Raw genomic sequence first — 16,317 nt, 5'->3', positions numbered from 1 at the left:
ACGCCGAAGATTTTTAATTAAAAAAAAAATAAAATAAAATAAAATAAAATGACGAACGTATCGATTAATCGGTGTGTGTATCGCAGAATAAATATTTTATTATTATTTTATATCATTGATATTTCTAGTTTAATTCCATCCGATAGAGATTATTTGTTTCATTGTGAATAATACATTATTTCAGGAGTAACGAATTACGTATTCTAATTAGTCATGCTAATTAAAACATCTTGCATGTTCGTATGAAAGACGTAAGTAATGGAAGAAATATAGGAGAGAAAAATTTCAATTCATTTGCTAGTAAATATACAGAACACATATTATACGTGTATTATATATTTTGTGCGTGTGCGTGTACGTGTCCGTGAGTGTAAATACTTTCTCAAAGAATTCTCGAGTCACTTTCTTTCTCTCCAGAGAAAAATTATATTTAATTTAATACCAAAATTTATTTTATCTCGTATTTTCCCCTCCACCCATTTTCCTCTCCCCCATCCCCTTCCGTTCTCCTTTTCTTTTTTAACGATATTTCAGATTTTTATTTAAACTTGAAAGTAAAGATTTGCGAGCTTTTTCTTGTAGATATTCTTTTAAGATATTACAAGATTATTTAAAAAAAATATATATATATATTCGAATGATTTTTGATCAACGTTGGAAATAAAAAAAGAAGATTAAAAAATAAACATAAAAATAAACAGAAATTTGTATTTTTGGAAATGAAAATACGAGTTTACGCTAGTATAAGATTAGAATATTAAGTAATCTCATCTTTCATCTCTCATTCCGACTCTCCTCTTTTCTTTGATTATTTCCAAGTGGTTTTCTTCGAAATTTCTCTGTATAACTTTTATTAAGATATTTCTAATCGGAAATATACAACTTTTCTTCTCGATCTTTTTCTTAGATCTTAAAAGCATGGAAAAGAAATTACTATTTCTTATCGATGTTTTACATTATTTTTATATGATTCTTGTTATATATATTTTTTTCCCCCATTAAAAGTGAAGAACAAACTTGAATGTTTTTTTTTTTTTAAATAAAAATATCTGTTGAAATTTTTTATCCAATTTATTTATCTTATATGTTTTGTTCGTATTTTTATTTTTATTTTTAATCGTTCATCGATATTGCAAATTTCTCTGATTCCTTAAAAATTTACGTTAAATATAAGAGATTCGATATATTTCACAAAATATTATTTCATGAGAACGATACGAGAATATTGTTGTATTTCTCTCTTTCTCCCTTCTTTCGTTGCCAATCCGAAAATACTTGTATTACTCTTAGTTGCGTAAGAATTTTTGCTTTAAGAATATCATGTAGGAGTTGTGAATCTCCGTTTCGCAAATAACGAGACGAGAAATGTCGATGGAAAATAATTGATTCGATATTACGTTAATATTTTATTTCGTTGAAAGAAAATAATGAAGAAGAAAAAAAATATTGAAAAAGGGGGAGGGGGGATGAAACATTTACGAAATATATCAAACGTGTGTGTGTGTGTGTGTGCATCGTGTTATATTAAATTAAATTATTTAATTATTGATCGAATCCCATTCGTATTTAGCATATTCTAATTAACAATAAATTTACCTTGATTTTGATGTAGCGTAATCTGATAGAATATGACATCTAACGTTAGTTAATTAATTTCGGCTTTTATCATTGTACGTTATCTATTATGAATAATATTTTTTCATATGTTATTGTTGATTAATTGATTGCAATATTATAAATTTATAATCAATCGATCGTTAATATTTTACCCGTTAGAATTTATCATTAATTCATCCAATGAACGATACAAATATCTATATATAACTACATATAACTATAATATATATTAAATTCATGAATATATTACATACACCACACATAAACGAAGTCGTCCCTTCGATTGTTGTTAAAAACGAACATGGGATATAATTATGCATGAAAGATTCAATCGAAATTTCTTTTAAATTTTAAACAAAAAAAAAAGAAAGAAATTAGAAAATAAAAGATCAAGTACACGAGTTAATAATACAAAATTAAATTAACAATTAATCGTAGATAGATCGATATACGAGTTATTGTATTTGCATACGCGTCTAAAAAGAAGAAAAAAAAAAGAAACTAAGAATCGATGAACAAAAATCGATGAGGAGAGGGATGGGATAAGGTGGGTGGGGTGGTGTGGGGGAGGAAAGGTTGAACAAAAAAGGAATCGATGAAGGGTTGCTAGTAGGAGAACGAAGAAAATACGCGTGCGCACGCACGCACACGCGCGTTGTAAAACAAAAACTGTAGAACAAAGAGAGGGACGAAAAAAATAAAAAATAAAAAAAGTCAAGAAAAGAGAGAGGAAAGAAAAGAAAAGAAGGGATACGTAAAAAGGAGAGAGAGAGAGAAAGAGGGAGAGAGAGGGAGAGAGAGTGAAATGATCGATAAAAGGATAACGAGATAGCAGCAGTGATATTTTTTATGACGATTTCCGATTACATTGGCTATTCTTCTTTTCCCCCGTTCACTATCATTTATCCTTTAACACCGTTTGCTGCTTTAATGTTTCATGATAAATTGCATTCGACAAAAACGGCAAAGACTACGTACTAGTACTACTACTATTACTATTACTAACACACTCGTAAATCGTTTGAAAAAGAGACAAAGATAGATAGATAGATAGAAAAAAAAGGATAGAAACAAAAAGAGAGAGAGAGAAGATCTACGAAATGAATGATCACTATTTTGACATCCCATCCTTTCAAATTGATTTTTCAAATCAAAAAGAAAAAACTAAGAAAATCATATATATATATATTTTTTAATTTTGTAATATTTTTTAATTTTATTTAATAATTATAATATATATATAAAGATTTATTATTTAACTTACTTATCAATTTGTTGTATATCACTCGTTGCTGTTATCGTCGTTGTCGTCGTATAATTTTGCGAATTATTCTGTTGCAGTTGTTGTTGTTGTTGTTGTTGTTGTTGTTGCTGTTGTTGCTGTTGTTGTTGTTGTTGTTGTTCCCTTAATATTCTCTTTTTTTCTTGTAGTTGTTGTTGTTGTTGTTGTTCTTCTTCTTGTTCCTCGATTGGAGCAACGCATATCTCATCCTCCTTGCAGAGATCCGATGTTGCTTGCTTCATCTGCATTTGACAGCGTTTACTACCTTTGACCTCGCTCGTCGTTTCATTCTGTTTCAAAATATATTTAGAAATATAATATAGTAAGAGATAAAAAACACTTATATTCTAGGTATTTGATATTTATTTCAACAAGAATTTGTTTATATTATTATTAGTATCGAACTGTTATTGATATTATTGTTCTTGTTTTTCTTTTTTTTTCTTTTTTAAAAGATGCTATTCCATTTTAAATTCAATCCAATATTCCACGATCTTTCCTTTTTTTAAAATTATTGTTATTATTATTATTATTATTGTTATTTGTCGTTTAAATGTAAGTAATGGGTTTTTAATGAAATTTTTCTATTTGATGAATTATATTTTTTGTTTTTTTTTTTCCTTTTTCTGTAATTAAAAGAAAATATAACTAAAATATTGTATATATGTCGTGTGGAAAACGATGAGATCATTTCGTTTTTCAATCGTTCAATCTTAAACTTGTTTACCATCGTTCCCTCTTCTTCTTCTATGTTTTGATTAAGACTGACTAGCCAAACTCGGCAGAATAAATTAAATGTTCATCGATTTGCACACATTGAATACATTGAAGCAATCAAAACATTTGCAAATTTTACGTCAGACGACTTTCTTAATATTTTATCATTCATAATTTTTATAACAAATCGAATTCTCTCGTATTAACATTTTAAAATAATGAATAAATAAATAAATAAAAATTATAAACACTCTAACGTTATTTACACGATTATAAAAATAAATATATCATAATATTCGGGATACACAAGTTTTATCGTGATAAATCGTATAAATTTATTTATATTCAGTTATAAAAAGGGACAAGAAAAATAACGTTCCAACGAACGTTTTCGTATTAAATCCGAGAAAGTATTAATAATAAAACTTACATCGTTATTAACAACGATAAAAAAAAAATAAGAAATATTAGTCCGAGATATCTGAATCCTTCTTTCGAACTTTCAACAAAAGTTTATCTCTGCTACGGATTACGAAGTTGCCAAAGGAATATATTAATACGTAAGGGGAAAAAAAAGATTTTTAGTTTATTTTTCTTTTTTTGTTATAAATAAAAATGATTATTCGTATACTTTTTTCTATCTTTGGTTAATGAAATACTATAAATGCAATTATCACGAATCGTGTGTTACAATCTTTCAATATATTTAATACAATACAATATAATATAATAATAATAGTAATAATAATAATAACAGTCTATGATACCTCAGTTGAATGCAATTGGACAACAACGTTATGGGAAACTTCGCCAATTTCCACTTGCGCCCGACAGTTCCCGTTCTCAGCCATTTTCTCGCTTTCTCGTCCACTTTAAATCACATAAGTTAAATTAGAATACGATATATATATATATATAACTTTATTCCATCGTTAGTTCCTTGTTCGCATAAAAAAAAAAAGAAGAAAAAAAATAAGCTTCACACTTACACACACGTGCACGCATTACATGCACGCATACATACACGTGCATGCACACGCTTTTACATTTCTTACTTTAACGAGCTTCTTTCTTCCTCCACCCTCTCCTCCTACTTTTTTTTTTCTTATTGTTATATTTTTCAATTTGTAACTTCGATCATTATCCAATGATTTTCACGAGTCAGTGAAATATTTAACGATCATATTAGCAATTCTTTTTGTTACGCATATCATTGCATACAATCGATATTTCGATTATTCCACTTATCGTTAATATTTTTTATATATTTTTATCTCGACTATTTTATTATTACTGTTACAACTATTATTAAACTTTTCTAAGACGTACTTTTGTTATTTTGTTCAAAAATATTCGCTATTTTGTATAAAAATGTAAGGATTCTTAGAAAAGAGATAAGGAATTTCAAGGAATTCCCATTGATTTACAACGTTACTTGTGTAATAATTTGACCATAAAGTTCTTCAATAAGAACTTTTAGTTATCTTGTATTCTGAAAATACGATTGCAATATATTTAAATAAAATGAATCCTTTAAAGATGATATAATATGATCTTAACTACGGATATTTGATTATTAAATTATTAAATAAATAAATGGTAGGGGAAGCAGGAGGATCATATTTAAATAATAAATCAAAATATATATATATATATATATACATATGTGAATGAATTTTCAACGTGTACGAAGAAATTGTAATTGTCAATGAAATTTAATCCATCGACATACATAATAATTATTTCAAACCTTACAATTGATTCGAACGATTCGCGGCGCGAAACGAATCATTTCGCGAATATAAATTTATGTTAAATAAATCAATCGGAATTGTGATAATAAAAATATAATCATCCTATTTGAATAATTATTACGATAGATACAGAAATAATATAATTGTTTTACACCCGTAACGCAATTGATCCGGCAAATTGATCCTTTCGTGAATGAATTTTAAACGCTTGTAAAAAAATAAAAAAATAAAATAAAAGTAAAGAAAATAAAAGAAAAGAAAAAAATATAGTGAATATTGATGAAAATAACGTTGTATGCAACTTTATACCGATGTTTAATACTTCAATTAAAGTAAAATAAAAGAGAGAGAGTAAAATAGAAAAATAAGAGAGTAAAGGAGGGGTGGGGGGTGGTGGTGGGTGGAGTAAGAACGTTCTTGTAAAACTTTTAATGACTTTTACTTTTCGATAAATCGATATTTGCGAACATTCTGAAAGTAATTTTTCTTTAACGATAAGAAAAAAGAAAAAGAAAAGGATGTCGGAAGATAGAAAAGAGAAAATATTTTTCTCTTCGTCGAACTATTCCTATCGAGTTTATTATTTTTTTGTTTTTTTGTTTTTTCGTTCTTATTTTTATATTTTACTTTATACGTTTCATTCGTAAACAACCAAACCGATTTCTAATTGGAATATCGATTTTCAATCTTTTTCACCCCTTGTTTTTCCTGAAAAGAACGTAGCCAATGAAAAGACTCTCGAAAGAATTTCTAACTTGTTGCTACTTTTTGCCGAGTTACGCACAAAATGAAAAAGAAAAAACAAATCTCACGTGTTGTAACGAAGGTATAGTTTTATTTTGTTCTTTTTTTTTTCTTTTTTTTTTTTTACTTTTTCACAGTTTTTCCTACTCTTTTTCTTTCTTTCTTTCTGACTTCCTTTCTGTTTGTTAAAATAACATTATTTTACGAAACTTCCGATAGAAAACTATTATTCGAATCTAAAACAACTATTACAGCAATAATTAAAAGTATGACACGGAGGTGTGCGAATTAATAATTCATTCATTCATTCGTTCGTTCATTTACTTCAAACTGAAATAAAAGTTTATTTAAAAATAAATCGAGTTCAAAGGGTTTATAAAAGGAAAAAAAGGAAAGAAGAAAATTTTATAACGATTGGACAATTTGAAATTGGCGTAATACTCTATTATCTTTTCTTTTTCTTTTTTTTTTATCGTTAAAACTATAATTATATTTATTTTAGACAAGAGTATCGTTAGAAAGATTCGTTTACAATAGGGAGCCATTAAATGTTTAGAAAAATTTAACCTGAACGTATTGGTAATTCGATTGTCGAAGGATATACGAGTCCTTTGAGAAATAGAAAGAAAGAAAGAAAAAAGTGCAAGTAGTAAAAGTCAGGTAAAAGTCAGACTCGAGGTTAAAACAAGGATGACCAAAGGATCTGATAAATTATTATCCTTTATCTCTTTCTCTATTATTCTTTTTGACAAGATTAATCGATATTGTGTGTTTAATCGACAAATTGTTCATTCTTTTATTAAATTATCTTTGAAAATTAATTCGTTATTATAAATCTATTTCTATCGGAGATAAAATTTAAATAATTGTTCACGCATAAAATACATTTGTTTAAAGAAAATAAATTAGAAATTAAGATCATTTACATCAGACAAAATTTTCACTTGTCAATAAAAATCCTAGCCAATTATTTTCGATAAATTAATTAACAACCATAACGTTCTATCTATGTTCAGATTTAATCCTCCTTCTTTTTCCATTCGTCAATCTTTTACTATTACTATCACTACTACTACTACTACTATTTTATCTATTGAACGATCTATTTTCGTTCACACTCAACGTGATAAAATAGAACTACGAGCTCTTATTATTCCAAACTTTCTAAGCAAGTGTTCGTAACAAGTACTTAACTCAAATGTTTGTATATGTTGCTTACACACTGATTGTTTATTTTAATTCGAAACGACGCGTCGTTTCATTTGTTTAACATTTACTTCAAATTATTCCACGAATTTATAACCATCAAATTATATTAAATTATTATTATTAATATTATTATTATAATTAAATTCAAACATCGATTTATTTGTATGCATTATATATATATATTATATTATTGATTATAATAAATGAAAGAAAAACACACAAAATAAAAAATAAAATAAAATGTAGACAAAAGAGTTAGCGAAAAATCACAAAAATATTGTCTTACTAGAATGTAACTATCGATCTATTCGCAGTTGTGGTTACACTACCGCAATTAAATGGAAATTAATCGATCGATTTTCAGGAATTGACGATAATGACGATATTTTGATAATGATGCTGGTTGGCCTTCTCATAGCGTTTATATTTCGATAATTACGTTTAAAACAATGATGATTATTATCATATTATAAGGCTAATGATCTCGTCAAATTGTGTTAAACAATTGCACTTAGAAAAAATAATAGTAAATCATTGGAGAATATTAGACAAGTAGAGACAAATAAGTCTGAGTTAACGTTTACTCTTATCCCTTTAATGTAACCGAGAATACCACCCTCTCGACACGAGTTTTCTACGAGAAAGAGAAAGAAAAATTGCGAGAGAGAAAGAAAGAGAGAGACTAAGAGCAAGAGAGAAAGAAAATGAGAGATTGATACGATAAGGAGCAGGAATAAAAATGTCCTTTTCTTCTCGTTTTCAAAGAATAGGACAGGGATAAAATATGTGTACTTTAAAAACCATTAGACCACATGATTTCAAATGAAATTGTTGGATTATTTCTTTAACGTGTTAACAAGAGAAAATGATTTTATCGAAAGATTTTCCCAAGTTTTGTATCTTTGCCAATTTACCAAAACACCCAACCACCACCCACATATAATATCACCATACGATGCCACACAATTTTGCTTTTCTTCGTTTGAAACACGTGAAAAGCAGTTTGTTTTTCTTTTCAAATATTCTCTTTCTCTCTTTTTCGTATCTATCTATCTTATTCTTACTCTCGTTTTCTCTTATTCAGTATTTTTCTCATCAAAAGTTTATTTACTTTTAACGAGGAAGCTGTTTTACAGACAAATCGTAAAACTAGGAAAGCTTTTAAGATAATTATGTAACCAACGTGAATACTGCAACGTGAATTTGTCTTACCATGAAAAGAGTTATTCAAACCGCCAAAAGTAAAAGTAAACCCCTTACGATTTATATTTCAACTTTGTTTAAATTTCGCTTGAATCGATTTAATCCTTCTTATTCGATCGCACAATTTTCATATTAGCGTTGAAAAATAAACAGATTTACGGATAGACAGACAGACAGATAGATAGATGGACAGTGACAAAGAAAAACAAAATGAAATGGAAAAAAACAAGTATATCTAGAAACACGTATCTTATCATCGTTAACTTTATTACTTCATTTTAATTGATATTTTATTTTGCAAGATAATTCACGTATCTCGATGGGTAAATCATCTCTTGAACACGTCTCCAACTTCATTTTTTTTTCTTCTTCTTCTTCTTCTTTTTCATTAGTTTTATTTTCTTTACGAGTCCGTTACCCCATCGAAAAAACATTTTCTCTTGGAGGTGTTTTTTTATGACGTAAAAAAAAAAGAAAGAGATATATATATATAACGATCTGTCTCTCTCGCGATAATGGACTCTCCTTTTTTTTATTCTTTCTTTTCTTCGAAAAAAATATTAGGATTAGAATGATAGAAAGAAAGGAAGAAATAGAAGAACGGTGGATCAAAATAATCACACAGGGATTATGGTTATCGTTTCGAATTTGCATAAACTAAAAAATATGATATACCACGAAATGATTTCTATTTTTTTATTTTTTTATTTTGTTTCGCGAATATATATAAATAATAATAATAATAATAATAATAATAACTCGATGCGTGCGGTTATGATGTACATATGTGTGTGTACGTGTATTCGTTTCGATGTCAGCGAGATATGACTAACGATAAATAAAAATAAAAAAAAGAATTTAACGAAACCCGTCAATCCTGTGTGTGTTTGGTTTTTTTTTCTTTTTGTAGTTCAACCTTTTTTTCTTTTTTCTTTTTTTTTTTTTTTTCGTGAAAATTATTTGTCAATCGTTCACGCGTTTAACAATCTATCGTTGGATTGGTTACGAACACTTGTTGAACAAGCTCAAACGTTTTATCCGCTACGATTTTGATTTTATTTTAACGCAGAGAGAAAAAGGCAAACGCAAATTAAAACACGCGCGAATAAATAAGCGTGTCGTATGCGCATTACGCAATAAATGATTTTCAAATTGATGACGAGTATCGAAAAATATCTCAAATTCGTAGAAACTAATAGAAAAAGAAATAGTAATTAATTAATTTAACAAAAATCTATTACGATTAATATTATATCATTTAATATAATAATATATATATATATATTTATTAAATTGATTTTTTAATTGACGATAATTATTCGAAGAAATAAAGAAAACAAAAAACGAATATTAAGGAATTGTTCTTAACGAGAAAAAATATTTATATAATGAAGATTAAATAATGAATTTTATTAATTATTATTATTATTATCATTATTAGTATTATTATTATTATTATTATTAAATAGAGGAAAATATTTATCACACAAGTACGGGCCAATTGTCTACGTGTTTTTATTTGTTATAGAAACTTTCCACTTGCTATGCTATACAATTGACCAGAAATTCTTTCGAGAAAGATAAAAGTCATATAGAAATTCATGACGGAAAATAAACTGGGAGATAAGAACGGAAAGAAGAACGAAAAACTTTCTTCGTTCTCCTTTTCGAGAAGGAAGAAAAAAAGAAAAAGAAAAAAAAAAGAAAAAAAGAATGTGAAAAGAACCTTCGTTTATTCGATCTTCTATCTTTCTCTATCTCCCTTTTTCCCTCCCCCATCTTTATCCACCACCCCCTACTCCCCTTTCTTTCTTTTCGTTATTTTGAAAAAGAAAATATATTCCTTTATATTCATCGTGATCAAAGACAACGAAAGAGACAGGATAAGATAAACATTTCCCATTTCATTTTTCTCCTATCCACGTGAATAAATTCTATAAAAACAATAATAACAATATTAATAGATATTAAATTGTTCGAAAAATATATGGTACCAATGTAGTCAACAAATTGCATTTAAATAATCTTGAAATATTTCATATGCGTACATTGAAATATATTATATAATATAACGAGTATATTTCTATATTAAATTTTGATTGAAAGTTACGAACATTTTTAATATATTTTATTGACTATTCATAAAATATAATTCGTTCATTCGAATTTATCGTTAAATTCAATTTTTACAATTAATTGAAATGTCTTTATCCATTAGTACAATTAATTGTACATAATTTAATTAATTGAAAAATCTATAAAAAAAAAAATGTCATAATAAATTGAATTAGAAATGAAACGAAACAAGCAGTAACTCCTTGATTTGTCTTCCATTTAACACATTGTTTACCTGATGTGTCGTTTTAATGCTGCCAGATCACTGACTCCGAAATACCATGTGTAAACAATCGAAACTGACTAAATTCTGATCGTAAAACTGGACGAGAATCTCTTTGATTGCAAATTAAAATGAATTTTTTTCGAACATTTTTAATAACGAATTGAAAATAAAATAAAACTTATATAGAAAGAAAAACACGTGCAATCAAAATATCGAAAATGGAACACTCATTTGCATTGAAATAAAATTAAACTCAATTGAATTAAACAAATAAACCGTGTTCAATCCGTAATACACACGCATACCATACATATCACACACACACACACAAATGCACATATATATTTTTATATATACTAAATAATATACGCATACAAAGTATACCTTGAGGGAGGGGAAAAAAAAAAGAAGAAAAGTAAAAGAAATTCACAAAACTGACGAAGATAAACGAATTTCACTTGGAACTTCCTCGTGTTCGTCGTTGCACATATTTTTGTCGATTTGACAAACTTTGACGAATCGAGAGAGAAAAAATTAAAACGTTTGTATATGTTCTTATTTGGATTTCACAGAAAAACCAAAAAATTGTATCGATGATTGTTTAACGTTCGATGTCTTTTTATATCTTTTTTTCTCTTATAATTTGTAATATTTATTCATTAGTTTATATATTTAGGCGTTTATAATCTGAGGATTGTAGGAGGAAAGTAGTAAGGGTCAAGGTAGAACCCGACTCAGTACCGTTCCCTAACACGGCTCACCGTCTACTGAACACTCCGACGTCAGGCGTCGCGACGCGTATCATCATCCTCTTCCCATTTCGCACGTTTCTTCTTCCAACCCATTGCTATAAACATACAACCGTTTTGCCTAAACGATAACTATACCGAAACCTATTTTCATTGTAATACCAAATAGAATTGTTCAACTAATGAAAAATTACAAACTAATACTTTACAATACACACGTGAGTATATTTTTGTAAAACAATAAAAATTAATTCTATTTTTAGAATTTTTCCTTTTTATATCTTACAATTAGTAACATTCGATTTGGAGGAAAATAAATAAAACGATATAGGTGTATATGTAATTAATAATCGTTTAAAAGGATTTAATTAACCGTGTTTTTTCTTTCCATTAATGGGAAAGTCAATTGTCAATAATATTAATAATATTAATCATTTTATATTTTATTTTGTTAATTTTCATATATTTTCGTTTTAAAATGAAGGATAATAATTATTATTATTATTATTATGCATACGTACATTTTATCTTTCTTATTCTTTTTCTTTTCTTAATTATTTCATCTAATTAAAGCTTGTGTGTGTGGTCAATACTTAAATTTGTATATTCAACTAATATTTACTCGATTAATTACTACGGATATCGATCGTTTGTTCGTTAATTGTAAGTAAAAAAAAGGAAAAAAGGGAAATTCCAATATTTGATATCGTTCGTCTCTCACGTCATTGAATCTTATTTTAATCCTCCCAATTATTTGTCGATCAAATTTTACCAAGTTTAACGCATTAATGACTTCAAATCCGTATAATATTTATGAGAAATATTTCCAAGATCCATTTCATGTTTATAATTTGGAAATTTAATCAATGCAGACCTTTGAAAGGTGGTAAAATCCCTTCAGGGATTTATAAAGAAGACTGTGAGGGAGAGAAGGAAGAAGGGAGAGAGGGAACGAGCCTAAAAGGATCGAATTTGCTTTTCATTTAACCCACACACAAGGAAATAATAATTCAATGATTTAATACATATATTTAGTGTATAAATTTAAATAATTAACGTTAACTGATAAAGCCACGAGAAATTTGGAATAGGTTGTAAAAATATCCAATTCCCATCATATCTAAATACTTACAAAAAGTTTCCTGACATTAGAAGGATAATCATAAGATATCCAACGGATTTTCAACACACAGCAGCAACTCAAGAACAACATACTTATTATTTCATTTATTTTCTTTATAAATTAAATCTTATTTATCTTATAAAAATCAGATCTACATTAAAAAGAAATGTAAAGAAAAATCTTCTGTTCGTGATTGAAATGAATAAAATATACTTTAATTAAATCAAATAATTACTTCAAATTATTTCTATTGTTTAATATCAAAGTGTTATATTTCCTTGTCAGTTTTTCAAATATCTTCATAAATGTTCATGAAATATCAGAGATTATCCTTCTAATATCAGGAATCTTTTGAAAGTACTCAAATGGAAATTGGATATTTTTATAATCTATTCCAATATTATTAGTAGTTTAGCTGTAACAACAATACACACAATATACATAGAATACATAAAAGTATTTTGTATTTTTTCATGAAATTATCTATTAAATATTTTGACGCGTTTTTTGAAGATTATTTTTATATAATATATTCGATAGGTCAGACACGTATTTGAATATCAAAATATGCAATATTATAAACTGTTCTCTTCTAGTGAATTTTAATCTCAATTTTTTTTTCTTTCTCCTCCAATCTTCGAAAAATTTAATCGAAAAATTGATCGATCGAACGATCGATCACGAAATTTGATGAAAAAATAATATATATATATATAAAATAAAAAACAATATGGAAAAAATATCTATATTCAACCTGAGGCATTTTAAGAGATTGAATTATCCAAAATAATCATGCGATCTAACGATTAAAGAAAAAGAGATAGTGAAAAAGGGTAAAAAAAAAAAAAAAAAACAAAAGACAACAAAATAATTTTATAATACACAGTATTCTACTTTAACAAGATCAAGATATAGTATTGTATATATCTTATATAAGTCCTTCTTGTATTTTCCTAGAAGATAACAAGCACAAATCATCCCGATAAAATAGCAAAAGGGATAGCCATTAAAATCGTAATAATAAAACTATCTCTCTTCGTTATCGCACTTACGTATCGAATGTCCTTATTGACCTGCATTTTTCTTCTTCCATAAGACCTCGACATATTCCAACGACTATGATCATCGATTTTTAAAAACCTTTCCATGTTAAATATTGATCGAATCTCTTGTTTTCACACTGAAATAAACAAATGGGAAAATCTAACGTAAGAAAAAGAAAATAAGAAAAAAGTATAATAAGAGATGAAAGAAGAAAAGGAGAGGAAAAAGAAAAAAAAGAAATTAATAAAAATAAAAATAGAAAGAGTGAGTAAGAAGGAAAGAAAGAGACGAACAAATAGGATAGTATTTCAGAGTGAAAAATAAATGATCAAAAATGTGTTCTCGAGGCTTTTAAAGAATAACATGAAACGAAACAATCAATAAACACGACGATAGAAAAATATGGAAAAATCTTTTTTTAACATACCGGAAATTAATTTACGCGTCACTCAAGAATGCTGGTACCATATGTTTTTTTTTTATTTACTGGCAGCTAAACCAATTCGATGCTAGACTTTTACTGTATTTTCCACTTAGTCCTTTACCTGTTCGTGCTTTTAATACCCACTGAGAGAAATGACTGATTATGAGAATAGGCAAGGTGGTAAATAATAAACAAACAAAATATATATATATATACGTATGTGTATATAGAAACTTACTTTTATAATCGATTTCTTGTCATTTCCATAAGATTTTTTTTTACCTTATCCAATGGTCAAGCAGTGTTCGTTTCTAATATCCAAGACACGTTATTACTTCCTGAAAATAAAAAAGATAATAAATTGTTATCTGTAGATAGTTGTAACGTTAATAAATAGAATATTTTCTTCATTATTTTATCGAATAATCGATCTCGTTTATTTGTTCTATCGACGATTTCTAAAAACTTTCATCATTTTTCTTCTTTTACAAAATATAAAATATACTAATGTATTTCAATCGAATATCTTATATCGTAGGTTGAAATGTTAAGCATTCTTTATACAATGTCTACTTTTTTGTTCGAGAAGAGAACAGTACTTTCCGTGCCAAACGGATACGTTTCATCTTTTCGTTTCTTCTTTTTAGGTGTTGAAAACTTCCGTTACAAAGCAGGATGCACTTTTCTTTCCCTTTTTTTTTCTTCTTTATTCTCTTTTACCATCTTTGTGCTCATATTTTCTTCTCTCTCTCTCTCTCTTTCTTTTTCTTTCCTTCTTTTTGAAGTGAAACTATTTAGGTAACAGTAGCGACAAAATTTTATGAAACGACACTGACAAGAAAAGAAGCATAAAGCATTAAGAAAAGAAAGAAAGAGACTGAGATAGAACACACTATACCAAAATATACAAATAATATTTAACTCCTCCTCCTCTATATTTTGTTTATTACAACTCTACGACAAAGGTTGACAACTCTTTCTTCCTTTCTTTATTTCTTTCTTTCTTTCTTGCCTTATGTTAGTTTAGATCACACAAGGTACAACAAATTTCTATTGATCTGATAAAAAATACTTGATTTCCTTGTAATTTTTATGTTACAGACGATATTTACGAACAGGTTAATGACGAAATGAAGAAATATGCTGAAATTGAAGTAGAGAGCTTGGGTGGTGGAAGAATAATGCTTAATACAGAAAAAAAAACTATGCAAGTTTATGGTCTCTCCTATGTAAGTTTAACAAATACAATCTATGCATGTACATATATATATTTTGATATATAATAACGTATTAATGTATTTTTATTTATTTCTATTTTTTAATTTCATTTTGTTACCGTTTAAGTTCCGTTAAAGAAATAATTAGTAAAAAGAATTTCATAAATTATATATATATATATGTATGTACTGACAAAGTGTACAATTAACAAAGTTAACTAAGTCGGTAATAGCAGATTATTCTTTTACATATACAGTCATATTATTTAATCGAGCGAGCAACTTAGTCGATAATAGTAGACTTAATCTGCAGTCGGTAACATTAGACTTTATTTGCCGTCGGTAATAGTAGTGAATCTACAGTCAATAAATCAGAAATTTAAATACTTTAATTAACTTTGAAAATAAATGTAGTAGAGATAAAAATTAATCCTTTTTGGTTTTTTGTTTCCAAACTTTGTCATTTTTTATCGAGTTTATTGAGTTTATATGTCATTCAAAATTTAACGGAGGTTTCTCTAAACAACTCTTCACTACATCGCTCTCTCTCTTTCGCGCGTACTTTATTATTACTTATTTATTAATATAATTGAAACATTTTTATTTGATTTTTTTTTTACAGGAATATGGGATTGCCGATCACGGCGCAACAGCCGGTATATTGAAAAAAAAATATCCTGATTACTTTATTACTTACAGGGATGATATAAAGTAAGGCCGGCATGAACTAAAATATTTCTACCCGAAGCTAAAAACTTCTATTAAATCTTCTCCTTTGTAAAGTATTTAATTATTATTCAAATAAAAGGAGCAATAAAAAAATCAACTTTTTGTACTTGTTATGTAGTAAAAAATTCATCATTAAAATTATAAATAATAATAAATAATATATA

General features: G+C 27.3%; 1 protein-coding gene across 1 annotated transcript in view; it reads right to left on the bottom strand.

Moving 5' to 3' along the window:
* LOC122525792 (arrestin homolog) overlaps positions 1 to 10,940 on the bottom strand; it is a 33,177-nt gene extending 22,237 nt beyond the window's left edge. Inside the window, exons 1-3 of the mRNA XM_043648747.1 lie at positions 10,877 to 10,940; positions 4,384 to 4,486; positions 2,882 to 3,189 (exon numbers count right to left, since the gene is read on the bottom strand). Of these exons, the coding sequence (XP_043504682.1) occupies positions 2,882 to 3,189; positions 4,384 to 4,467 (392 nt within the window). The 5' untranslated portion in view covers positions 4,468 to 4,486; positions 10,877 to 10,940. The remainder of the gene's footprint in view (positions 1 to 2,881; positions 3,190 to 4,383; positions 4,487 to 10,876) is intronic.
* Positions 10,941 to 16,317: the final 5,377 nt, after the last annotated feature.

This window comes from Polistes fuscatus, unplaced genomic scaffold (genome assembly GCF_010416935.1).
Source record: "Polistes fuscatus isolate 324 unplaced genomic scaffold, CU_Pfus_HIC Scaffold9, whole genome shotgun sequence".
Lineage (NCBI taxonomy): Eukaryota > Metazoa > Arthropoda > Insecta > Hymenoptera > Vespidae > Polistes > Polistes fuscatus.
Note: the sequence above shows the minus strand (reverse complement) of the source record. Positions and strands in the feature narration are given on the sequence as shown.